We start from the raw sequence: 26,144 nt of genomic DNA, 5'->3' as shown, positions 1-26,144 counted from the left end.
TCGCGCACCGACAGCGAGGGAGCTGCCATCATTATTTATCGTCGCCCGTGATGGCGTGAGAATATAAAAATAAACACATCATCCTCTTGTGTTGATTGCTGTTATTATTGTCACTGATGCGCCGCACTCCACTTCTGAAAAATTCGGCATGGCAAATGACGCGACATGTTTCTAGCTCAACAAACAAACAATCTTTCTTTTGGGAGTTGAAATTGCTTTATGTCGACAGATCGAAATTTAAAATACAGTTTGCAGCGTTGTAACAATGAATTGCAAATTTTAATTATTACAAAATTGGGAAGGTACATAAAAGTGTCAAAATTTATTAAAATATAGCTTTACAGTAAATTAGAAAAAATCATTAATACCTTAACTTGAAATTTTATCTAAAAATAATTGGAAAAGCCGAAACAATTCCCTGGTTGCCCTGGTACGCCCTACTTTAAGTAATTTCAATGTTCAAAGCTGGGCTTCAAACTTAATTTAATATTTATACTGTTAAGAAAAAAATCTGCTGCACTAAAATATTTCAGTTGATGAGCTGGAAACCAAAATCTGCTCAGCTAATCGCTTTATAAACGACCACAAAGATGTTCAATTTTTAAAAAGTTTGTGTCGTAGTGTTGATAAAACAATAAAAAGCGTATACATTATACTTTAAACTGACAGCGAGAAATAGAAACCGTGTTTTGGATTTTAGTTTAATTAGATGATGCTATATTTATACTTTGGATCATATAAAAAAATCCTTATTGATGTGAATCTTTAATTTCTTCTTATTTTAGTATATCTTCACAAGGAGGAACTTGTAAATTTATTAAATCATCCTGTGTGAGCAATAAAAAGGAATCTTTGACCATCGCGTTGTATAAATTACGCTATAAATAATAGTGTAGTATGCATGAGGATGTTTCGTCTCGGCATATTCTCTTTAAAATAAGCTGCAAGTCGCGCGAGGTCAAACTCGCACAGGCAATATTGGGTCTCGGCACACAACAAGGAGTCAAACGGAACTTTGCTCGGAAGCTTTGGGTTTCCTGGAGCGGCGAGAGTGGCTGCTGATGCGGCTGTATCGGGCCCGCACGTCACCAGACTGCTCTGGCCGGTCGTCAAGCCGGCCAATCGAGGAATAAAGGGAAAATGCTTTTCATAACACCGTTTTTATGAATGAGAGTCGTGATTATCGAGATTAAAAGCCGTTAATACGGCCAAAGAATAGGAAATTTTATCAAACACATGAATCTATTTTAGTGAAAAACATAAAATTTACTTAGAAAATGTGGTTCGTGAGTTATAAATAAAGTCGGTATTTTGCAATTTATTTTAATTCTGCTTTTGATCACTTAAATACGATTTGGTATTAAGTAAACAGGGAAAAGTTTGAATAATTTTAGCCTCTTGAAAATTAGGCTCTCTGAAACTTCCCTTAACTTAACCAGATCTAAATAAAAACCTTGTGCGGATTTTCAGTTTGGAATTGTCGCTTGATGAGACTTTTTTAGAGAAAATAAAAAAAGGATTGTACAAATTTTAACGAACCACCTAGTTAAATTTTTATTGATTTATATTTAAAAATTATCACAGCGCATGATTGATGATCAGGATGAAATTAAGTTTAATCAGACATTTATTACCACCCTAAATAATGTGTTCTCTTCTCGCAAAATGATGAGTCAAGCTGCTGCCGGCTGAACGGTATGGATTTTCACGCATTTAACACCTTTCGCAGCGCACCTTCAATCTGAGCGCATATATTAGTGCGATGATAAATTAAACGGCTGCTATTGTTTTGTCAGTAGAAGCAGCTGCCGAGAGCGATCGAAAGTTGCAGAGCATGGCAGGTGAAAAATTTCTCTTTAAGGGTGGTTCAAAAATGCTCGCGGAGAGGAGGCATGTGTTCCGCACCACGCATTGAATGGAAAATACATTTTTTGATGGAGAGAGCGAGATTGCGAGCCGCCTGCTGCATGTAATTACGCGTGGCAAAGGAGGCAAGAAGAGTTATTATGAATCGTTTTTGAATGAGAAATCAAAGTCGGCCGGGAAAAGAGTGTTTTCGCGAAACAAAGAGAGTGGCGAGGCCGCAGGAAGGATGTGTATAGGCCAACAAACAGCCCCTCGACGCCGATTGCGCACGTCAAGTGGCCAATTATTGTAAACACGAGCGACTCGACTGGAATAAAATCGTACTGAATGCATTCTGCGGTTGCAAACACGAGTGTCCTTTCAACTTTAAGCGCGACATGTGGCCACTGACTGTGTGACTAATCCGCCATCTCTTGACTTTAAGGAGCAGGTGGTAATAATTATGATTTATATTCACATTATATTTGAGAACAAAATTAATTACAAATATACTCATGCCAGAAATTTATGGAAGTTTTGAAAATTGATTAAAAACATTTTTCTCTTCGTGATTGTTTCAAATCCGCGCAGAGAAAGCCTTTTAATGTGTTTTAATGTTGTTAAAGTGTGCAAAAATATTTTAGAATTCATTGATTATGAAATAAAACCTTTCATATCACAAGATTTTACTGAGTTTTAGGTATCAGACAAGAATACTTGGTTTCCATCGAATAAGCACACCAAAAATTTGGAAATTTGTGCTTAAGGTAATCTTTTTTTAAAAAAATAATCTCAACTGACTTTCTTATAAAGAGTGAATATTTCCCGAGCCAGAGGCCATCTTTCTTTTCCTTCTCTGCTTCGATCTTTCCGCAAGCCAGCAATTCTTTTAGCAACTCTTTGACGCGGAATAAGTTATCATTTTCGCTCAATTTAACAGGGAACGTGTGTGCCGCCGAAAAGAGGAGCGAGATACGTGTGTGTGTGTGTATGCGCTGGCTGGCAAAGAAAGGGAGGCACGAGAGAGAAATTTATATTTATGTAGTCGTGAGCCAGAGATAGATAGCAGCCTGCTGTAGTTATCCACATAAAGGGAGCGAAGAAAAGGGGAGGCGCCCACCCGCCCCGATGCTCACCCTCGCGCCGAAGCTGCTGGATGGATCAGTTACAAAGCTAATTTACTGGAATCACTACTGAAAACATGTTTTATGTGGCGTGCGAAGCAACATTAGCCTGCCGACAAGCGGGTGCCAATTAAATTTCACTCAAATGCGCCTCTCCGCTTTTACACTGACCACCGTGCTTCTCAAAAAATTGTTTTAAACTGATTGAATCATTAAAATTTATAAATCTGAGTATTTTCGTTTCCTTGGAGGTTTGCCAAATCGTAATATTGATGTTGAATATCAATTTTAATCATTTTTTAGAAACACGGAAATTAATTTTATTTAAAGTGCTGATTAAACAGGTTAAGATATTTTCCTAAATTTAGCAGTTAGGGCCAAATTTTGCCATTTGACATTGAATAAAACACAACAGGTTTCCTCAGAATGAAGCTGCGCCCACCCGGATTCACATAACACATGCTCGCACTGGCTTTCCTAAGTCAAAAACAGAAAAACCTTTGACCCTGTATCGATCTCTTTTCATCGAGTTTCCAAAGATCATTCGTTGAATTTGTGGCACGTATATACGTATAAACAATTAATTGAATAATATGGATGTGTTTTAAATTCTAAAAAAAATCCCTTCAGATTTCAGGGCAGTAAGAATCAAGAAAAAACTTCAATGCGCTGAGGAACACATCAACAATTAACTGCTCACAATTTATCCTGCAAACGCAGCTTGGAATGTTATCAAATTTCACAATCGCATTAAACTCCGCGGAGGAAGAAGATAAGTGAGCATGCATGGGACAAACATGGCTGGAACCTTTCCAGCAACCTCAATTCTACCAGCCAACCATTGAGAGAGAGAGAGAGAGAGAGAGAGAGAGAGAGAGAGAGAGAGAGAGCCGGCGAGCAACGAGATGTAATTTTTTATTAACTCCCTCGTCGTCGGCACACGAGAGGAGAGCAGTAGCGGCGGCAATATTTACGTTTTCCGAGTACTGTTTGCGCAAATAAGGAAAATAAAGCGCACAGCAGCTCTCGTCCTCGGTAAACACACATAAAACGAGCGAAAATAAAAAAAGAAGAGAGAAAAGGGCGGAGGGAGGAAAGAAAAAGGCTGCTCGTAGCGAGCGAATATTATAACACACACACAGAGCAAAGGAAGGAGCCTTTTATAGGGAAATTATGCCAATATCAACTGCTCAGGATATCCTAGATTAAGTTGCGTTCCTTCCTAGCGAGGTTGCCGCTTTTATGCATGTGCTGTGCTGTACACACACGCGTATTCACTCGTTCCTTTTGTAAGAGAGCGATGGCGGCGCGGCCCTGACTGAGAGAGAGAGAGAGAGAGAGAGAGAGAGAGAGAGAGAGACTGCATGGGCGCGGTGCCACAAACCTCCACCGCTAACGAACTAACTAACCAGCAGCCGCGTCTGCAAATAACAATATAACGAGCCGAGAATCGGATCGGGGGCCGCGAGGGCGGCTTTTTAAGCGCGGAAATCACGCGAGACCGATTTGCTTGATTAAAGGAGCCCGTTGGAGCTCGTGCTCTCTGCACTCGCTCGTATTTTGAATAAACGAAAACTCTTAAGAGGGTAAAATGATTGGCGCGATATGGTAGAATTGATGATTGGAGAGGAAAGGGAGGAATCGCAAGCAGTGAAATCGTAATGGAATGAGCACAGTAACTGTCTGAAGTACTTAACTGCCAAAATGCAATTGAAACTATTTTTGCAATAATTGTTTAAACGCTACTTTAGGCAGAACTATTTTAGCAATTCATGTAAGTTCAATATCGTTTTTCCCCAATCATGAAATAGAGAAAACAAAATACTATTGAAAATTTGTTGTTTGTATTTAGAATTAAGATTTTAATCACAAAATCCATGAACTACAGGATGGTAGAATATTTTTTAAGCTATTGAATAAAAAATTACAAAGAATATAATAAGAAAAATCATTTTAATTGTAAGATCAATATAACAATGCTAAGAGATCACAAGAACAGAATTTAATTCTAGCACAGATTTATATTGCAATTTCAGCTGAAACCAATCCTTTTATACAATTATCCCTTATGCCATCTCGCAAACTATTAATTCTTCACTCGCACAAGGAATAGAAACCATGCAGTCGGATCAAAATTTAAGTGGATAGGAGGCATTAGGTTATAATTTTAATTTTCGTAAAATCTAAGCTCGTGCGACTTGGATGACTTTAGCGAGGGTGTGCTTATGCTGCAACGTCGCTGATGATGCGTGCCAAATTTCCCTTTTTTATAATAAGATAAAATTGAACCTTTTTCTTTACAAGCAGCGCCGTCTTTTTGTGCCTGGGGCTACTAGTTTTGCGAAGAACTCGGCTCATTTGCTGTTATGGCTGCAAACTTTTTTATAGAGTCGCAAGTCTGCCAAGACTGGAGCACATTACTATGCTAATGTAGCAAGTCAGTCAGGAGCATTGCGCGAAATAAATTCTCTCTACGATGTTGTTCTTTTTTGCTTCAGTCCCCTCCCCGCCCCCCAACTCTGTGAGCGCGGAGCAGCTAGAGAGACGGAGTGCGCTTTGCATTATTATTACTTCTATTTTTTATCCGGTCATGTACTCTTGAGGTTGTGATATTGCATGAGTTGTGAACATCACTAAATTATTCATAATAACAACATACACAGTCGGCCGGCGGTCTGCTCTCTTACATTCGCGCATTTTTATGTGATATAGAATCCTTGTGCTACATATTACCAGATAATAATCTCCTCCTCGGCTGTTAATAACGCTGATTTGCATATTCATACATATTTATGACACTCTCTCTCGCGCGCAACTCCTCCTCTCTCGGTACGTTTTCGTTCTGCCAGCGCTTGTGTGTGTGTGTGCATTCTGTGTGTGTGTTATAATACAGTGCGCGCGGCTCGTAAATCGAAAAGTCGCTGCGCTGCTCTCTTTTCGTTCGTGTGCGATTGAAATTTTATATCGGCGCCCTTAATTATTAGCCCCTTCGCCTCTCTCTCTCACGCTCTGCCAGCTTTGACGACTGCTTAATGCATATATGCCAGTTGTTAAGAGAGAAGCAGATCTTATCGCCGCTATTACTGTTGTTATGCAATTTTACATAAACGCAGTGCAAAAAAGCTGATTCATTCAAACGAATTTCCGGTTCAATTAACTGCATTTTTGTTTTACAAAAAATAAGCAAACAATTGAGTTCTAACTCGTATTGGTGTTCATTTTAGACGCTGAGCTTTCGTTTGTGCACTGGTTGTGCGGGGGGTATGTGTTTGTTGTATTTTTGTTACAAATTTTACGATAGGATTTCAAATTAATAAAAAAATTATCTTTATACAGATTCATTACTGGGATACAGTTGAATTAAAAATCTCAATCAAGCATTTTTTTCGAGATACTACACATATCTGCTTTAAATTATAATTTTATATTAATATATTTATGTTCATTTCATTTCGTAATGTGAATGAAAATTGTACAAATGTATTGCAAACGTGGAAGTTCATAGAAAACAGAAGAAGCCTCGCTGCTCCTTCTATGATTTTTCAGTGTTGCAGTTTTTATTTTATCAGCAAAGAAAAAATTATGAGAAGGTTCACAATTCAAAACAGGCTGTGCAAGGCCAAGAATGAGGAGGTATGTTATTATAATTTGATCGTGCGAGAAATGATTCCAATTAGAATTTATTTTTTATCCAGTGGAAATGAATTGAACGTGTGTCAGTTTATTTAAAATAATTTGATGTTTTTTTAGTTAAATCTAAGAGAAATGATAATCAAAATGATTAAATTTTTACTTAATACAATATGCATGCAACACTAGATCTAAAATTTTTAAATTTTAACATAAGAAGATAAGTGATAAATCATTACTATTTTCCTCAAATATTCGCTTGAGAAAATATTTTGGAAGTACGCTAAAAATTTCATGTATTATTAAAACAACCTCGAGTGGTCGCATTTTTCAAAAATTAAAAGCTACAAATTGTTTAAAAAGAACAATTTTACAAACCCACAAGTAAGAAAATGTTTGCAGTGTTGGCTATAGCAAGTGGTTCGTTCATAGAGTCATTTGTTTGTGGAATTTAGCGAGAGGTCATCACAAAAATATGCAATAATGGAAGAAGAACCTAGAAACAGTTAAATTTCAGATTTTGCCGTATTTCTTGAAAAATTATAAAGGTTATTCAATGAATCTTTGAACGATTTTGAATACTCTCGACGCGATCTACACAACTTTGTGCAAATTATAAGATAAATCATGATTTTCAATAGGGAGACAGTGCTCCCTGATTGATTACCATGCAAACTTAAGAGTCGATTTTCCCACAAATTTAAAAGGCAACCTGAGAAAATTTTAGCTCTTTCACAATTTTTAGAAAGTATTTTAAGTACAGGTAAAAAGGATTTATCACATTTTTCCTTTGCAGCTTTACTCTAAAGATAAAATTTTTAGTTTGATTTATCAGTGGAGATTAGATGCAAGATTCAAAGAGCAGTGTGGAGCCTGCGACGCAAAAAGCGGTGAGGTGGACGCGGACGCAACAATAGGCCCAACAGAGGGCGAAGGGAAAATTAAGAGCAGAACTCTCGGAAAGACAGAGGAAAAAGCGGGCGATAATCAGCGAGGCAGCAGCTGCGAGCTGGCGAGCGAGGCAGTGGAAAGGCAAGGCAAGGCAAGGCAGCACGAGCGAGCGAGCGAGCGAGCGTTTTCCGTCCGTTTTCCGGGGCCTGGGCATGCGCCGGCACTTTGGGGCCACCCCACGTGTGCCCAATGGCAGGCGAGCTGGGTCGCCGCTGCGAGGGAGGATATGGCGGTGCGCGGGCCACGCGAAAAGCGCCCCTGCGGCGGCGCGGCCGAGCGACCGGATTGGCCCGGCCCGGCGGCGCGGAATATTCTATTAATTCATCATTACTGCTTATTGGTGGAGGATGCATTGTTATCTGCCGCGCCGGGGTACGTTTTTTGCGCCCCCGATTCGGATGGATCGGCGGCAGCGGCGGCGGCCGCGGGCGTAATTTCCATCCATCCCTCTCTCTGCGTTTCTCCGTCGTAATATTCGCGGCACGATTTCCGTGCGGACGGACGCTTGTGTCGCTCGCTCTCCTGCCCGCTGCGCCCTTAATTGAGTGATTGACGTCGCGTTCTCGTTGTTGTTGTCTTACACACACCAGGCGGCGTCGATTTGATTAGGGGGTGCGTTTGAGCAGACGCCGGAGGAACCGCCCACTCGCGCTCGCTGTCGAGGAGAAGATTCCTTTCTTTCCGTTGTGTGGTCGGCGGATGATCAGGAAGGAAGGCGAGGAAATCCGCACCTCTACTCTTTTTCACTCGCACCGGCAGCAGCAACAGGACCCTCCGACCCACACGCCGAACACCAACCATAAGGCAGCGCTGAATTTATTCCTCGCAAGGTGAGACGGCCACATCTTCCGCTAATCAGCTGCCCGCGATTCGTTGGCACCTGCATGCGCCACTCGCCGCGGGCCAATTTCTCCCCTGGATTGTTTTCTCCACTGACTCGTATTTCCCGCGAGATACTTTACTACGCATTAGATTTACTTTCCACCAAAGAGAGATTTTATTTTAAAGCGCGATATTTCATAATTCGGGTTCAGTTAATGAATTTACCTCCTTTATTCAGAAAAACTCTGCCTTTGTGCAGTGTGAAAATTTAAACTCAATTAATTTCGAACTAGGAAGCACATAAATAGTTTATTTACAATAGTGACTGCACATTCACAATAACCGAGGCTGTGGAGCTCATCAAAAGTCACAAAATGAATTAACTGTTGCTGCAATAAAACAATAAATTACTAACGGAATGATCACTGCTTTTGAAAACCATTTTTCTCCGCCTTAGAAACACGCACATAAAAGGTATGAAAGCCCGGTGTACGAGAGTGTCAAGCAGGTTGCCTAAAAGCAAACACGGCAGGCGCGCGTGGAATGCAAACAAGTTTATTTTTTTGTCAGCAGGAGAGCAGGAGAAAGATTGATTTTTGCTCCGCGGGTTTTCGGGGTCATTGTTTTGGTTGTTTTGTCCTACAACGTGATGATTAGCATTCAAGCACGCGTGAGATGTTTCGCATTTTATTGCATCTATTAGCATGCGTAATTGAGTGCGGGGCTCAAGTCAACAAACTTTATGACTCTAGAAAATATCTTTCCACCAAGCCGGATACCTTTTTCAGATGACACGCATTTTATATCCAGCTATAAACTACAACGATATAAAAATTTTGTTCAAATTATGGAGGGTACAAGATTTATTCGATTAAAATTAGATTTTTTTATCAATCCTTTCAACTTAGTTTAAAGCTAAATACAACTTTCGCATGAAATTTCCCAAATTTTGAGACTGGCTTTTATTATTTAATTCAATTGATGATTTATCAATATAATTATTTTTTTCAAAAATAAATGCAAATATACTGCATACACGCGTGAAAATAATGATAAAAAACATAAAAACTTTGCATATTCCCCTTTTGATTAAAAAAAACAGAAGAGGTTCTTTCAAAATAATTGTATTTAACAAACCTTGCATTGATTGAAAGTTTAAAAATACCTCTTTTAACTTTTTAACTGTTCAAAACGGAGGTATTTGGAGTCAAAACCAATTTTTGCGTCTTTCACAATAATACACATATTATTAGCAATTTGAATGAAACGAAAGACTTAATAACTCGAAATTTCCATGCGATGGGAAGCGAACGACAGTTAAATTCACTCCAGAACCATTCAATCGCGCTAAACGAAAAAAAACAAATTCGACTGAAGATTTCCTGGGTGGAAATAAATAGCAAGAAACGCGCAGGAGATTGCAATCGTCGCGCGCCCCAGGCAGTTTGAACGATCAACATAAATTTTTTCGCATCCGCAGCAACCGCACACGTCCCGGTGCATATGGCACCTCGGAGTTGACCCGTGCAGAAAACGTTGGCCGGCCGGGGGGCGATCGCCGCGCAATATTTCACGCTTTATCGCAAGGTCAGCGCGGAAGCGAGCGAAAAAGCGCGCGGCGGAGGGCGTCCCGACGAGAGATAGCGTAGCAGAAAACGCGCGCGGTGCATTATTTTATCGGCTGACAGTTACGGCGCCCGCGTCAGATTTATTAAATCAATTAAACACTCCGCGAGATGGAGTTTATATTGCTTGTCGCCATTGCAATCAAAACGCATTTTGTGTCGCAATAAAAGAGCTCAGCTCTAATTGAAGCAGATTGTTACTGGTTTTCAATGGTGTGCCGGCACAATCAACGTGATTTTCTTAGAAAGAAATTTAAGGAAAAATGGCCACGAGTTGGATAAAAAGCTGTGCATTTTTTAATTTAATACACAAGAACATTTGATTCAGCTGGAGGAAAATTGTTATTCTAAAAATATTTCTGGGGGTTTTGAAGCATCTGTTTTGATACGCTAATTTTTTTCTTTGTACACTAGGTGCGTGTTTATTTCCTCATTTTTAGAATTTTTCTTTTTCTTTTCTTTGGATTCTATGAAAGTAAAAAAGGTACCGCTGCTAAAAAAATTAGTTCACCACAATGCTGTGGTTGTGGGGAAGGCTTTATGCTAAAGTTTAATTTTTTAATCAGTATAGATATAGTAAACTACGTAGGTGAAGCTGTAGAACGTTGATTTAAAGCAGTTAAACTATATTAATTATTACCAAATAACATTTTCGGAAGCAAAAAAAGCTCTTGATGATAGATATCAGGTTTTCGTGCTAAATGATTACAATAAAAAGATAATTTATGTGGCTCTAATGGGACCAGTATGTATAAACTTACAGAACAAGTGAATACAAATAAATTCCCGACAATATCTACTGATAGATTTGAGATTTCTTATGATCGACGGAGATTGCCAAAGCATTTTTGTTTCTAATAAGCAAAAACTCTGAATGAAATTTTAACCATTTTAACGGCCTTCAGGTCTGTAAAGCTGAAGGATATTTTTAATCATACCACTTTTTATTATAACTGCGCAGTTAAATTCAGTTAGAAATTTTTTGCAATTCAATACAATAGAAAGTGGCATCTTTTTTATCGCCTCGCTTGGAATATTTTTTATTCAACAGATTAGTGCAATACCCCTAAAAACCAAGTTAATCATAAGTAAGAGTTTTTAACAATCTCATCCACTAACCGTGAAAATGTGCTATTTCAATTTCAGGAGAGATGCTCAGCATGTACGAAAGCTCGTGTTCGTACCAAAGCGCGCTGGACCTGAAGCGCGTGGCCGCGTCTGCCGCGGCCGCCCAGCTCAACATCAAGACCGAGGTCGGCGTGGACAGCGGGCCGATGGGCAGCGGCGGCGTGGCTGCGACGCACGGTGGCGACTGGGCTTCCGGATGCGCCGCGTACCGCTTCGCAGGCCTGCCGGGCAGCACGTCCACCTTTGAGCAGCTCAAGCAGTCGGTGGAAAAGGCCAAGGCGGCCCTGCAGAGTCCCAGTGCGGCCAGCGCGGTGCCGCAGGTCAACGGCGCTGCCGGCTACCTCTCGGCGGCCAGCGTCTTCGGAGACCTCACCTCGCCACTCTCCGGCTTCGCCAGGGACGAGTCGGTGCGCGGACACACCAGAATCCAGGACGATGACCACAGCAAAAGAAATCAAACAGGTATGTCCGAAAATTTAGTTCAGAAATATTAATTTAAATTTAGATCAAAACTATTTTAAAGTTGTATCCAACTGAGCTGAAAATCCACAAAACGGCTTCATATATATTTTTTATGAGAGCTATCCAAATTCAAAACACCCATTGTGCATTAGCAACAGTAAAAGTCGATTTATTTTCAACCAATATCTAGCTCAATCGTGATTTATGCCTTTACTTGATGAAAACCCTTTTTATTCTTGTAGATATTAGTTTGTAGACATATGTAAAATTTTGGCTAATAATTTGACGATTTCAACATTTCATCTATAAATTTTAATATAAATGAGAACTTCAAGAAATTGCTGAATAAATAACCTACCTTATGTCCATTTTCTATTTTACACCGCAGAAATTTATTTTTGCCACCGTAAAACAAATAATTATTTTAAGAATGGGGGAATTTTCAAATTAACAACTATTGATTAAATCAGTTTTATCGCTTTGAAGCATAAATTTCATCATTTTCTAAACATACATATATACTTCTCATGTTCTCTCTGTATTCATTTCTCATAATACTGCAAAAAAACATAATTGCTTCACATTTTGAAGTAGAAAAAATGTTATCTCGCTTTGGTTTAATTAGAAGAACAATCATTCTTTTTAATACCGCGCACGCCCTTAAGTGCTGGCACAAGAGAGCGAAAAAATACAGCCACCCTCGCTCTCACCACGCGGCCCTCATTCCCATAAAAAAGAACAATGAAATGTATAAAATGTTCTACTCCCTAATGAGAATTTTTAAAAAGTGCTAAAGCTGAACGCGTGTAATTTTTTCTCCGCGTATCTGCGTGTTAATTAAGTCAGCTTTAATGATTTGTAGCCGCTCGCTCCCGCACAATTTTCATTTTTACTCTCAAGAGTGTCGGCGTAAAAAACGAACGGCGCGGCCTCCGGTGCTTCCTGTTTTTCAGGGAAAATCATTAAAAATGCGCTTTGAGCGACCCTCGCTGCGGATTTGTTCCTGAAACTATTTCAAATTAATGATCTATCGTTTATGTTCAGTGTTCAATCAGTTTCCTTTTGCGTTTCAATAATAATTTTAAAAAAAAAACTGGAGTTTTTACGCTTTTTCACGAGACAGTTTCGTCATTAATCCATTGAAATGATTAAAGACTTTAAAGTGTATTCACAAAAACACGTGTTGTCAACTATTTATACTAATCATAACTATTTTATGTGCATCTTTCAAGGATTTCTTGCCATTTCTAGAATTTTTGCTTTAATTTTTTTGTTATTTAAACATAAAGCATTATTTTTAAAAAATTATTATGTGTATTTAGATACTTTGGTTTTTTTAGAATACAAAAAACTATTCTTTAATATTTAATAGCCGTTATAAATTTAAATATAATATTTAATTATAATTTTTAATTTGATTAACGTTTTTGTGTATTTTGCACAGTATTTGCCGTTTAAAAACAATTTAACATGATATATAACCATAAATATATATACTAACCAAACCCGTTAAAATTGAAATTAATATTGCTTTTAAATTTAATATATTGCTTATTGTTTATTGTTCAGTGAAAATATAGTCAATGCAGACTCTTAAATGATGGATCCCAACGTTTCTCTCATTATCCTTATGCACAAATCCCTAATTATAATTCGTGTAAAGTTAAATTTCTCTTCTGCCCAAGTAAGTATGTATTCATTCGGGAAGATAACGTTTCACAGAGAGAAAGCAGCGTAGAGAGCAATGATTTTCAATTAAACCGCAATCACGTCGAGGTCGCCTTTCGCACCGCATCGTAAATCAAGCGCAAGTCAATTTCAGCCTTTTCTTCTGCTCGCGCAGCACAAAGCCAGCGAAAGTGGGCACACATACATATATATAATAATAATTCCGCGCGTCTTGGGGGTTGCTGCCGGTGGAGGGCGGCTCGAGGGTGGGTGGCGGCGGCGGCGGCGGGGCCCGTTTTTCGTCTTTGGCTCCTTTTTCTGCGCGCCGACTTCCTGGTTGCCATGGCGACTGCGGTCTCATTGTGTTGCCAGCGAAGATATACCCCCCGTCATTGTTAGCCCTTTTTGAGGCGCGAGCAGTGCGATACAGCCAGGGCTCTCTCTCTCTCTCTCTCTCTCTCTCTCGTGCAAGAGAGAGCCATGGGGAGATATAACGTTACTCGCAGCGACTTCTTCTCTCTTATCCAGGCGGGGGGTATCTTTACACGTCGTCCATCTTTTTGCTGCTGCAAAACACACTTTGCTCTTAATGTGCGTGGCTGCACGCACGCCAAAAACCAGCGGCAGCCCCAGCTCCGTCGTAAAATATTCCCCGATAATAACGCGAGGGCGCCGCCACGCAACAAAAAAATTGCCACTGTCGATGGCTTGCTTAATCATTTCTCCACGCTCCACGCTCGGTTCGCCTCCTTCGCGCCCGGGAAATTGATGGGCTCGGTGATTTTTTGAGAGATGACACCAAAGACCACATGAGCACTCAGTGCTGTGTGGGCAATCTCGGGAAACTTCAACTCGCGTGATGTTTGCTATACTTTCTGATGAAAATCAATTCTTTGATAGCAAAGTCTTTTGTGCTGACACAATAATAAATTAATCTGTGTTGCAAGCATTGATTTTAAAAATTAATTTCTTTGCTAATGATAATGTTTCAAAAAAATTAAAATTATGACGAGAAAATCTTTTTCGATCATATTTTGTGGTTGTGGATTTCATTTGGCAGTTAATAAATACTTATTTTGACACCTGAAGGGCTGAAACGTAAACGAGATCATTTTAAGCTTCGATTTTCCCCCTCAGCTGCCCAAATTGATAAACAATCCTTTTAGAGTTTACAGTTTCATTTTTCTATTCAATTTTTTAAATTCAAATACAAGAAGCTATATTTATATGTCTTTAGGGCTGGGATTCAATTAAAAAAGAATTAATTTTTTCTATAAAGTTTGTCCTTGGAAGCAACAAACTTTTTTCCGTGAAAATTTACATTCCTAAAATAAGAATTGCTTAACTGTTGAAATATAACATAAAGCATTATTGAACTTAACGCATCCAATGATTTTTTTCCAATAATCTTTACATACATATTACATAAAATTCATCTTGAATGATCACAAAATGAGAAAAATCTTGCTCAACAAAAACAATCTCTGAATCTCTTTGTGACAATCAAACAACAATTGACGTAATTCAAATCTCTTTCCCACGTAGCAGTCCCCATTAAATCCGTAACGCAGGCATTTCCCATAGGCCGTGCATACCGTAGCGAATTACCAGTTCATCAAACGCGAGTTGTTACGATCCGCACTGCAGCATCCCTAATCAAATCGGTTTCGGTGCTCTCGAAAGTGCCGTAATTGTTTCGCTCTCGAAAGTTTTGGCAAACAAATAAAAGAGCATCGCCCGGGCTGGCGCGTGTGCCAAATCATACACCGTGTCGAGTGCAATAATTCACCCCTGCCACCCCCGAGGCCACCCCTCCGTTCCCACGGGTGCATTCTGCATCGCCGTTTCGTCGCTGCACCGCGATTCCGACGACAATGGCGCCGTGGACCGTTCGGAATAATGTGCGATAACTTGTCGTGTGCACCCCCAGCCGCCCCAGCGAGAGTGAATGGGGATGATACACAGTCGCCCTCTCACGTGCACGCTCCTGTTACATGTGTATCGCAGTGTCTTTTGTCCCTGTCCACGCGGAGCCGAGTGAGGGATGACATCATTATTATGGACCGAGTTAATTAAAATCTTCCATGCCGCTGCGGACAATTTTCCTTGTCGATTCTCATCAGCGGAGACAACGCTAATTTGCCGAGATCTTTGCAGGGTGATAAGATTACTGTACTTGCAGCCCGAGGGTTGAAAAGAAGGAAGATCTACACCGTTGTGATTATTTTAGATGCCACAGTTACTTTTATTAAAAGCGCAATTTAAAAGTTTAAATAAAATTGGAAAATAAAATAGTACCAATTAAAATCATGCATATTTCCTGAGCAAATGATTCTAGTTTATATATTTTATTTATGTTAATTTACATTAATTATTCAACTTTGGCTCGGAATGTAGAAAGTTTCGAATTTAAGTTCTTGTACGAATAGAATTTTAACTACAACCTCGCTGTGGCCGAAAATATTAATTTTTCACTAATTTTTTGGTTTCAATTTTTATTCTCTCTACACGTTCCGGCAATCAAAGCCACAAAAATTGAAGGGAACAGAAATTCAGGCTATTTTGATGGCAGAAAAGTGCAGAGGAAAATAATAGTGAGGTCCAAACGGTATTTGTTTGATGAAACAAACTTCGAGCTTTGATCTTTTCTCGAGAATATAATTTCTCAATTCAACTTTTCACGAGAAAACAAATGTAAATTAAAAAAAATCAACCAACATTAAAAAACATCGTGGTAAACAACTTTTGTACCGTCTTATTCACGGGGTGGCAAAATAAGGCATTTCTTTCCTCGCGGGTGACATCTTTATTAATTTTTAATTCCTCCCAATTTCCATATCTCCCCGGCGTTGCTTTTGTAACCGGCGCGCTCGCATATTTTTGTTTGCCGTTTAAATTTTTTGTCAATGATCATTTTCCTTTTCCCCTGTTGTGAAAAATTGGCCCCGCCTGGCACGCGTTTCGGTTGCGTCCGTGGCAACTGGAACGGCGGCGGCGGTGGCGGCTGCGAGAGCGAGTGGCGAAATGGTGAGTGGTGCGCAGATAAGGGCCTTCATTTCCCTGTCATCAGCAGCCAACTCTGCCAGCACACAACTTCCGCCTCGGCTGATAGCACCGCTCGCCGTTATTATTGACAATTAAACACTCACTGCGCGCGCGGCGATAACAAAACCAGCGCCGACATTCCGAATGTAATTAGCATCGTTACTTTTTATTCGCAAAGTGAGAGCCCGTGCGAAGCAGAAATGGCAAACTAGTTTACTGGCAATCACGGAAGACCGGTGTTTATGCTTTCGTAATTGGACTGCGAATTATAAGTATTTTTTTTCGCAATTTGGTGATGCTGCGAATCCGAGCAGCCCTGGCAAAAATTAAAGCTGTCACCGGCGACCGCCGTAAATCACGGCCATAAATTTCACTTTTAATCTTGCTCTCTCTGCCCTGGCGCAGGTGTGTGTGTGTGTGTGTGCGAACGTGTAATAAATCGGCCACGCGGGCTTTGTTTCAGGTCTACACGACTCTCCGGGCAGCAGGGACAGTAAATCATCCAGTCACGCGCAAACCGCCAGCTCCTCTTCCTCAGGTAAAACGCCTCTGAAATTTCAGTCCAGCACACAAGGGCCGAAACGAAAAGCTCGTATCAATTTCCATAAATTCAATTTCTTCTCTGCAAATACGCGAATGGAAAAAATGACAGGTGTATGCCAGGCAGCAGGCCCGATTCACTTTGCGGATGCAAATGGTCGCTTTGGAAATGGTCCCCCATTGCGTTTTCCTGGGCACGTTTTATAGTTGGGTAGGTGCGCGCTCCTCCCAGCCGCCGGTCTCTCTCTCTCTCTCTCTCTCTCTCTCTCTCTCTCTCTCTCTCTCTCTCTCTCGCTCTCGTTAGTCCTGCAGCTCCTTCTTCCTATGGGCTCCAATCAGATAGCGCAACACTCTCTCTCACTCTGCCCTATCTTATCGACCCGCGAGCAGCCAGCGAGGGCCGGCGGATTCGCGAGATGCACCGCTTTCCTGCTCTCCGCCACAGCGCCGCATATTCTCGATTTTAACCCTTATCTCAACCAGCAGTGAACTTGTAACTCGGAAGCGACTCAATCACTGTGATTCGAGGAAAACAATGCAGCGAATCCATGTTTTAAATCAATATTTTATTTTTAATTTTCAATAACAGAATATTCATTATATCATTTTAGGAAATTAAATAGGCAATTAAAGCAAAATTTGCGGTCTCTAGGTGGTTTGAAAGGTTAAATAATAAATTGTAGACTAATCCAACGCATTCTTTTAATTTCACAGATAATTTTTTAACGATATGCCCTTTACTAATAACCATAGGGCTCCTGGACTTTCGTTGAAAAGTATCTTTCAATGTTCTCCAAAGGACATCAGATTTCTTTTGCGACCATAACTCGCTGATTTGGAGAGTCCAATAGATTTCTAGATTGGTTAAAATAGCTTTGGAAAGGTTTAAATAGGCATGATGAGGCCCAGAAAAAATCACCCGAATTTTCGCTGATTCAGAGTTCTCTGCAGCTAATACCGTGGCGTGAATTTTGAAGGCAAAGTACTTTTGATGAGGCCTGTGGAGCCGAAACAGCTTTAATTTTTTTCTTAGAATTTCGCTAGCTATCCATCATTATTAAATCAACGCTGTACTCGAAAGCCATTCGACTATTTCATTTTTTTACAATTATTTAAATTCCGCACATTTAAATCCCTCCTTCCTCCGAATTCCGAGACTGAATTTTTAAATAGATGATTTTCAATTTTTGTTGCAGGACTTTCGAACAGCACAAAAGGCACATCGTACCAACACAGCAACACCAACTCCCTGGGCGAGAGCCTCAGGACCTCCAGCAAAACCGGTGAGTGCAGTGTGTCTCTTTTCTTCCATTCTTCCCTGCGCGCTGTTCCTGCTTTTTGAAATATTAAATAAAGTTGAAAAAGAACACGCTCGCGCTCAATTGAATACACGACGACAGTGAGGTAAATGATAAAGCCGCGCGCACGTTGTATATAATTCCATTAAAAACGCGCGGAACAAACCGAGAGCTGCATTGTTGTGTCGTCTGCTCTGCTCGTTTTTCTGGCGCGCGCGCTCGCCTCCATTGTCGCAGCGAAAATATCCGCCGGCATTGCAATGCTAATTACCGCATCGCTGCGCTGCTCGTGCTTGATGGATGGAAACATACAATGCGAAAACAGAACGACGGCCGAACCCTTTGAACACAAATACGCGTCATTATGCCCCAGTTTTTTTCGTTTTCGTCCTTAATAAGCTCAAGTGAGCAACCGGAGGAAAGGGAGACACGAGTGCGGCAATGCTGTTGCGAATTTTACAAGACAATAAGAATAACCCTTTTGCGTAAAAATCGGATTTTAAAAGACTTTTTGTGTTAGTTCTTCAATGAAGCAGGCTGGTGTACTTGAGCTTGTGATGTTTAAGGTTGAATTAAAGCCGGCTATCTTAGTAAATACGAAAGTAATGTAATTTAAAATACTCCTTAGGTCTAGAGATTTTTTAATCTTATTTTTAATGTATATTTGAAACTTATGTTTCTTAACGATTTTTTTATGAAGCAGCTTCAGTGAGAGACACTAGCTTTTTATCACATTCCAGAAGGTGTAGTTATAGTAGAGTCACAATATGCACATATATCTCATACATATTCCTATAAAAATCGTTAATAATTGTCTAGTTTTACACGGCTAGTATTTAACGAAAAAATCTATCCATCTAAAACTGTGTTATAATCAATTAGTTCGTAAATCCATTTGGCCAAAATATTGCTAGTGCTTTTCTCCATACGTAACTGTTGAAAACGAAATTCTCAACAGAGCAACAATATTTTAAACAATCGAACAAAAAATTTAAACTTCCAGTGTCAGGAGACAAGAGTCTCTCATTATCTGCTTGAATTAATTTGGTTTTATTCAAGGTTTTAATGATCAGAGATTTGAATGAATTTATTATTAAACGCATATATGCGTGCGACACTAATCCTATACAATCAATATCTTACAAGTCTTTGCTGCTTCTCTTAAACTAATTATTTTTACTAAACATTTTAAAATACGATATTTTTCACACTGTTCCCCACAAAATCTAGATTTACAAATCTCCTGGGGGTTCATAATGGTACATCTGAGTTGAACAGAACAAATAGTGATATCCATGGAATGCAAATGGAGTGTCTATCCTAAAAATTTGGCACCCTCCAATTCCCATTCAACATCCCACTCATAAGATCAGAGATTTATATACATTTATTTTACTGATATCAACAATACACAAAAATTAAACAAAGCGAACATGTCGCTGAAACGTTGGCAAATCAATAAATACCAAAAAGTGAACATAACATCCACCATGCGTCTTTTTTTCCAAAGCATGTATTAATTTACACAATCTTGATTTTCAGCAGCTAAAATAAATAATTTTGAGTTGGTTTAGTAGCTTATTGTGACCAATTAACCTTAATTCAAAAATATCCTTAGGATGGAATTGAAAGTTTTCTGACTAGATAAGGATTAGAGATAAACTGCAAATAATATGTAGGAGATGAAATAGAATAAACCAGCTACAGTTCTGTTCTATATCTAATTTTATTAATCTATTTATTTTTATTTTTATTTTAATGCTCATTTTCATCCAAAAGTTTCTAAAGAAAATGTTTTTCTCGAATCAAAAGAATTGCCTGGCTGAAAAACAAACTACCCCCCCCCCCTCCCACAAATTAAGCAAAATACGTTTTCAAGCAGTGTCGGTGATCTAAGTCCTTCCATCGCGAATTTAGAAAATCATCCAATTTGGTCCCAGAATCAAAGCATCTTAACGAGTGAGTAGAACTAAACCGCCAGTTGAAATCTTTGGCTCCCCTGCCGCGATCGGAGTCACACTTTCCGCTGGGCAGGCAGGTCACGCGGGTTGCCTATCAGCAACCGGCAATTAGCGCTCTCTTAAACCGTGCACTCGTCCGCGCGTCTGATCTCGTCCGCGTAAGCCGCGGTGCGTGTGTTCGGGGCCTGCCGGCGTAATTGGCTTGATGCGAATTAAAAGATTGGCCGGGCGCGCACCTCCCTGCTCGCCCACCCCCGAGCAGCAACCACCCGCCTCCGTTATCATTAAAAAGAGGGAGGAGTGCCATTGTTAAGGGAATGAGAGAAATTTTCTATGCCCGCGCGCGCGGCGAAAAGGAAACGGTGACGTACATCTCTCATTCCAAAACGGAAATTTCAAGATTAGTCATAGTGCCTCAGACTACATTATACTTTTACCCTCCTCCCGAAAAGTTTCGCCCGCTCGTTCACTCCGCAGCCGCGCGCGCCCAAACTTCTCTCTGCAACTGTGAGTTACGCACTCCAGCCAGGCTTATTATTACGATTATTGCCGACGACTGGTTGGTTTTCGCAGCGCACCGTGCTAATATGCAAAGTTCTGCGTCGTTTGGTTTTGTGCCAGTGTTTGCGTCTTATCGCTCAACCCTTCGCTCTGCTTTCGCCGCTGCCACCATGAACGACCCACCGACGACGAGTGCTCTCTGCGATTGCCGCGCGAACAAGTGCAAATGTTTGTTTCCAACTTTCGAGTTTTCCCTTTCAAGATGCCACCCAGTGATATGGGAAAATGCTTGCGCACTCTCTTTCGCAATGATGCAATGTTACATTTCAATTTTATTAAGCGAATCGGAACGAAGATTGTTTAGGATCAATTATGATTTGCAATGTCGGTTTAGTTTTTATTTGCGTGATTTTGCTTTATAACATTTCAATTGAGGAAATTTTTTTTAAGAAAGGATATTTATTGAAAAGCCTAGCCAATTCTGCATAGTTATCAATTGGTGCTTCTCAGCTGCACAGGTAACTCTTATAATTTACAATACATGCTATTAAAAATAGAACAAGCACTCACAGAAGATTTAAATGTTCCAAATTACACAAATGGAATGATAATGGAAATAAGAAAAAAAAAATACACAAGATTTGTCAAGATCGTCAAATGATTGTTCATATTAAACTCAACTTTTACTTTAGCACTTTTTAAACACAAATTGTGTACAACAGATTTAAGTCTGCAGTTGGATCACCATTTTGGCACTGCAGTCTTAAAAGCTTGCGACATACCAGATTAAATTGGTTCTCATCACTGAAGAGAAAATGGTAAAAGTTTATCTTTCTCCCCTCAAAGGCTGCAGTCCCAGGAATGCTGCAATTTTAAATGAAAACAATTTCTTAAAACATATTTTTATTATTTATATCTACAAAAAATGATTGCTGTTGACTTCAATTTAATTTTCCCTTGAAATTTGTATTGCTTTTTTATTAAGTGTATTTCAATAAAATAATACATATGCAAAAAATCCATCCCATTTGCGATAACCTCCTGCACGATTTCCACACGCTCAATTTGAAGAAAGTTGAAAGGCTGCGTCTGCTACGCTCCTTTTGGTGCAGCGTCGGCGGCAGGAAAAGGAGGATGACTCGGCTTGAAGCCCAGGGTGCGGATAATGAGCTAATGGTCGAGCGAATCGCTCCCCGACGCGCGCTAGCCCGGCCGGCGCTTTTAACAGCCGAGCATAATATTTATTTATTGTCGGCGGGCAGCATCATTAATCACTGGGGCCAGGGTGAAACATAAAATACCACTCTCTGGTGCCTTTTCGGCCCCGGCGACGAGTGATGTATCGTCGGCGGATCAGCAAATATTCACTTTTTTATTTTCCCATTGTGCCGGCACAATGGTGATTGTTATTGCGTGATGGAAATTATGAATTATGGAGCGAACGCCACTTTTCGCCCGGCGCAAAAACACACACACGCGCGCGCGCTAATAAAAAGATAAACACGCGCTCTCTGCGACCAAGCGTCCGTCCGGCCGGCGAGCTGCAATTGATTTTCGGTCGCCGATATACACCTCCCCGCACCGCAAGCAACCCTTGCTTTTTTATTTCACACGCCAAGTTTGTTTTGACAGCCACCCCCGCTGTTGATGCGCCACTTGTTCAAACAGCACCGAGAAAACGCAACACTCTTGCCTAAAACATGCACGTGCTCCTTTTGATCAGGTGACGCTTAAAAATTACACGTGTCGTGCCTTACGAAATCGTGTTTGCACTATTTGTGCGGGGTTGAAGGCCGCGTTAAACGCAATATTTGCTTTCTGACGCCGCCACGCCGCCGCCTGCTTTGTCATGAAGTACAAACGAGCCGATTTATCTTACTATATATTTAAATAAAGGCCTTTTGGTGAAAGTTTATCTGTACAACTAATTTTGTTTTACTGTCTTAAAATTGATTATTTATCACTTATCACTAAAGGATTTGAAATTGAGAAGATGATTTTTATGAGAGGTGTGCTGCAATTAAATTAGCACGATTCATGCAATTAGATCATATTTAAAAACACCAAAACTGTCTACAACCATTTAAAAGAAACCAAACCGTTAAAATTGGTTCAAATTTTGAAGGAAAATGGTTACTTAAAACGGAAATTACCAAGGCTGACTCTTACTTGAAATATACATTTTTCATCGTAATGGATACTTTAGTTAATGGATTTAGGAAGGAGTCAGTTTCATTGAAATTTTTGTTCACATTTTTTTAATATTTATCCCTGGGGTGACAGGTAATGCAACAATAATTGTGTACTTTTTTTAGTTTATTTCTTTCAAAATTAAATGTAAAAATTTAGTGTTTTTGCAAAGAAAAACAATGAAGTATCAATAAATCAACTCCTGCAGGGTTAAAAGTGTTAATTAGTTGGGAACCCACTTTGACAGGCATGCAACTGAAAATAATTCAAATTTAAGGTGGTTAAAAAGTTTCAAAGATAAGGTAACTTACACAAAGTTTAAAAAATATTACCCTCTACCTTCATTATGACATTTTACAAGAAACTGTCGTCTCTCTAAGTAAGGACAGTCACAGAAACCGACCAAATGGTCAAGAAACACAATTAAAAAGTATTTTTCTTTCACAAAACTTCCATCTAAATTTCATAGCTCTAAATTTCTACCATTTGTGGGGGAAAATATCGAATCCCAGCCAAATTCAAAAACATTAAAAATATTACTAGCAAAGAAAATGGTTTTCCGTCTCCCTTCAAACCCAATTTCTTTCTCACAATTGTTACCTAGCTCCAAAATCTGTTTGGCATTCAGTAGTGATTAATCCTCTCCATTTGCAAATGAAACAAATCAACATCATTCACTGCGAACAGTTATTAAACTCTGATGTTGCGCAGCGATAACCCTAATTTACGGCGGCCCAAACTTATGATAGCTCTGACTTTGATGAGGGCCGTAATTATGATCAGCTATGCGTGTGACTTTATCTGCAACATGATCTGCGAATGCATGCATACCGGCTGTTTATGGTACCGTGCATATACATATGATACATATATGCATAGGCGGCGGAGAGGAGTGTATAAGTGATATACACGTGCCGTCGCAGCGTAACGAATCATGACAGCGCATTGTGTGCGATACATGCATGGCAGCAGCCACCCCCTTAATCAAATGCCATTCAGACCATTGTTATCGCCGCTCGGCTGCCCTGCGGCATCGCTTTTGACAACCGAAACCAGACCGTAAATCCAGATAATTTCACCACTTAAAAGACAGCACCGAAAATTGAATTTCACGCGATCATATCTTATCGTAATTTGTATCTATTACTTTACAAATTAACTATTTGTAAAAATAAGCAGTGAATGTATGTAAATCTGAACTGAGAATGACCACAAATTTTAATTATTAATACTCTACATAAATTACCAAATAAATGGATCAGATGTACGAAGTATCAGAAAAGAACAAAACCATAAGGGTGAAAGAATTGTCAGATGAAAGTTGAAATAAACAAAATTCAAATATTGCAGCAGAAATAGTGTCTTAAAGACAAATTATAGAAAATTCCTAGAAAATACGGAGTAAACTAATTAATAATTAAACTTACCCTCCATGGAGATAAAAATATACCATAAAGATAAATTACTGAGAATTATTATTGATCTGAAAAACAACAAACGAACTCTAAAATGCAAAATCAGTTCAGATAGTTGCAAGAAAGCAGTATTGAAAATATGAACAGCAAAATGTATAAGATGGATTTGTGTATAACTTGTTCGATAACTTGAACATTAAATGAGCAGCGTAAAAAAGCGTTTAAAAAAATGAATTAACTTGTGAAAGAACGTAAGTAAAATTTAAAGCAATTATGATGCTATACTGGTAAATGCATGATGTTCCGCTATTACTCGTATTTTATCACGCGAATTATGCAAAGCGTGTTCAGTTCACTCTGTTGCGTTGTTGAGCGCGTGATAGTTGGCGTATTGGCCAGGGGTTGGCGCTCTACCCTTGCTTAGCAACCTCAGCACGAACAGGAGGGTAACCACACCCTGCTCAGAGTGCTTGCTTCTCGCTGCAGATGGCACGGCCTAGCGCAAAATCGAATTGCAATCCACCCTCCCAGATAAAAAGACTTTCACCCTCGCACGGAATGAATCAAATCAGAAATCACATTAACGATTCAAAAAGTGAAATGAAACCTCGAATCTAAAATATAGCTAGGTTTGCCAATTATATTTTGTTAAAAATAATTGATTATATTTTTATGCTCGTTAAGATCACGCGATTATTATTTTTTGAAATAAAATTTTATAATCATTAAATGGTTCATGTTTATTTTATACTAATAAGAAAGAAATGTGTATAAACGAAATACCTTTTCAAGAAAATTTTCATGAATTAACTTCTAATTTGAAGTGTATTTAAATCTAAAAATTAAAATTAATTTTTTATTTAAGCTAAAAATGCTGGTCTTTATCGGAATGGTTTGAAATTTTGCATATAAATTAATTCTTCACCACAGTAAACTCTTTGCATTGATCGATGCATTTATTAAACAAAAAATTACGTAAAACCATCCCTTTGGCTCGCATTATTAAGTCATACTTACGATTATCAAGGCGATATTTAAGCATTTTAGGGGTCTATAATTGATAAAAGATACTTCTACATTTAGTGACTTCGAAATGCTCAAATAGCTCAACGGGCTGGAAGGCGCCACTAGCTGGTTTCTCAGAAACGGTGTGCATAGCTTTTTAGAATGAGTCCATTAGTAAGAGCATGTATTTAATTTTTAGACAATTTTAAGACATTTCAAATGTGAGAATTATTACGTGAAAAACTCGCTGTCAAAGAAATGGTTATAGCAATTCGTCCATATTAATTAAAACATGCAAAAAAATTACAAATATTTCCGTTAACTATAGCCGCAACATTTGTGACTTTAAAATGATTGTAAGAACCAGCAGTTATTTCCCAACTTAAGATATTTTCATTCTTTCCCGAGTTCAGAGACGTTTTCGGACTGCGTGAGCGGGCGCTAATTAAGCGGGGCGCACGCTTCAAGTAGAGAACCGAGTGGCAGGCAGCCGCGTGAATTAAAATCGCGCACTCGCGAGGCGTTGTGCGATGCTCGCGGCAGTCCGGAAGCAGTCCAATAATGAGACTGCGCTCGGCCGGCTGCATAAGCACGGGGGTGTGATTGGGGCCCCTGAGGTGAGGCAAGGGCGGAGCGAGCCGAGTGCCTGCCACCGGATATCGACCTGCGAAACCAGAGATAAAGGTGCGCGATAAACATGCAGCCGACGCCCGCCCGCCGCGCAACGCGTGCATCAATCTGCAGTTTGCTGCCCGGAAAAGAGGAAAACGCGCGCCGAGGCCGATCCGCGGCTCAAACAAGTCGCAATTACCGGCCTCGAGAGGCGCGCAGCACTCCACTCGAGAAACAATGAGCCGCGCACTTGTTATTGTTGTTTTTCCTCTCGAGCACCCGCGTGGTACAATACTCGCTTAATTACAGCTGTGCATTTGTC

At 39.7% G+C, this 26,144-nt stretch overlaps 1 protein-coding gene across 3 annotated transcripts in view; it reads left to right on the top strand.

Moving 5' to 3' along the window:
* The first annotated feature begins 7,912 nt into the window (after window positions 1–7,912).
* The window catches only part of Ets65A (DNA-binding protein D-ETS-3), a 49,941-nt gene continuing 31,709 nt past the window's right edge, over window positions 7,913–26,144 (top strand). Inside the window, exons 1-4 of one of the 3 annotated variants that reach the window (XM_065483315.1) lie at window positions 7,913–8,380; window positions 11,144–11,587; window positions 16,764–16,838; window positions 18,037–18,123. In XM_065483315.1, coding sequence (XP_065339387.1) covers window positions 11,149–11,587; window positions 16,764–16,838; window positions 18,037–18,123 — 601 coding nt within the window. In that variant the 5' untranslated portion in view covers window positions 7,913–8,380; window positions 11,144–11,148. The remainder of the gene's footprint in view (window positions 8,381–11,143; window positions 11,588–16,763; window positions 16,839–18,036; window positions 18,124–26,144) is intronic. The other 2 variants (XM_065483313.1, XM_065483314.1) reach the window with 2 other exon arrangements.

This window comes from Cloeon dipterum, chromosome 3 (genome assembly GCF_949628265.1).
Source record: "Cloeon dipterum chromosome 3, ieCloDipt1.1, whole genome shotgun sequence".
Classification (NCBI taxonomy): Eukaryota; Metazoa; Arthropoda; class Insecta; order Ephemeroptera; family Baetidae; genus Cloeon; species Cloeon dipterum.
The sequence above is the reverse complement of the archived record's forward strand: the minus strand, read 5'-3'. Positions and strand labels throughout refer to the sequence as shown.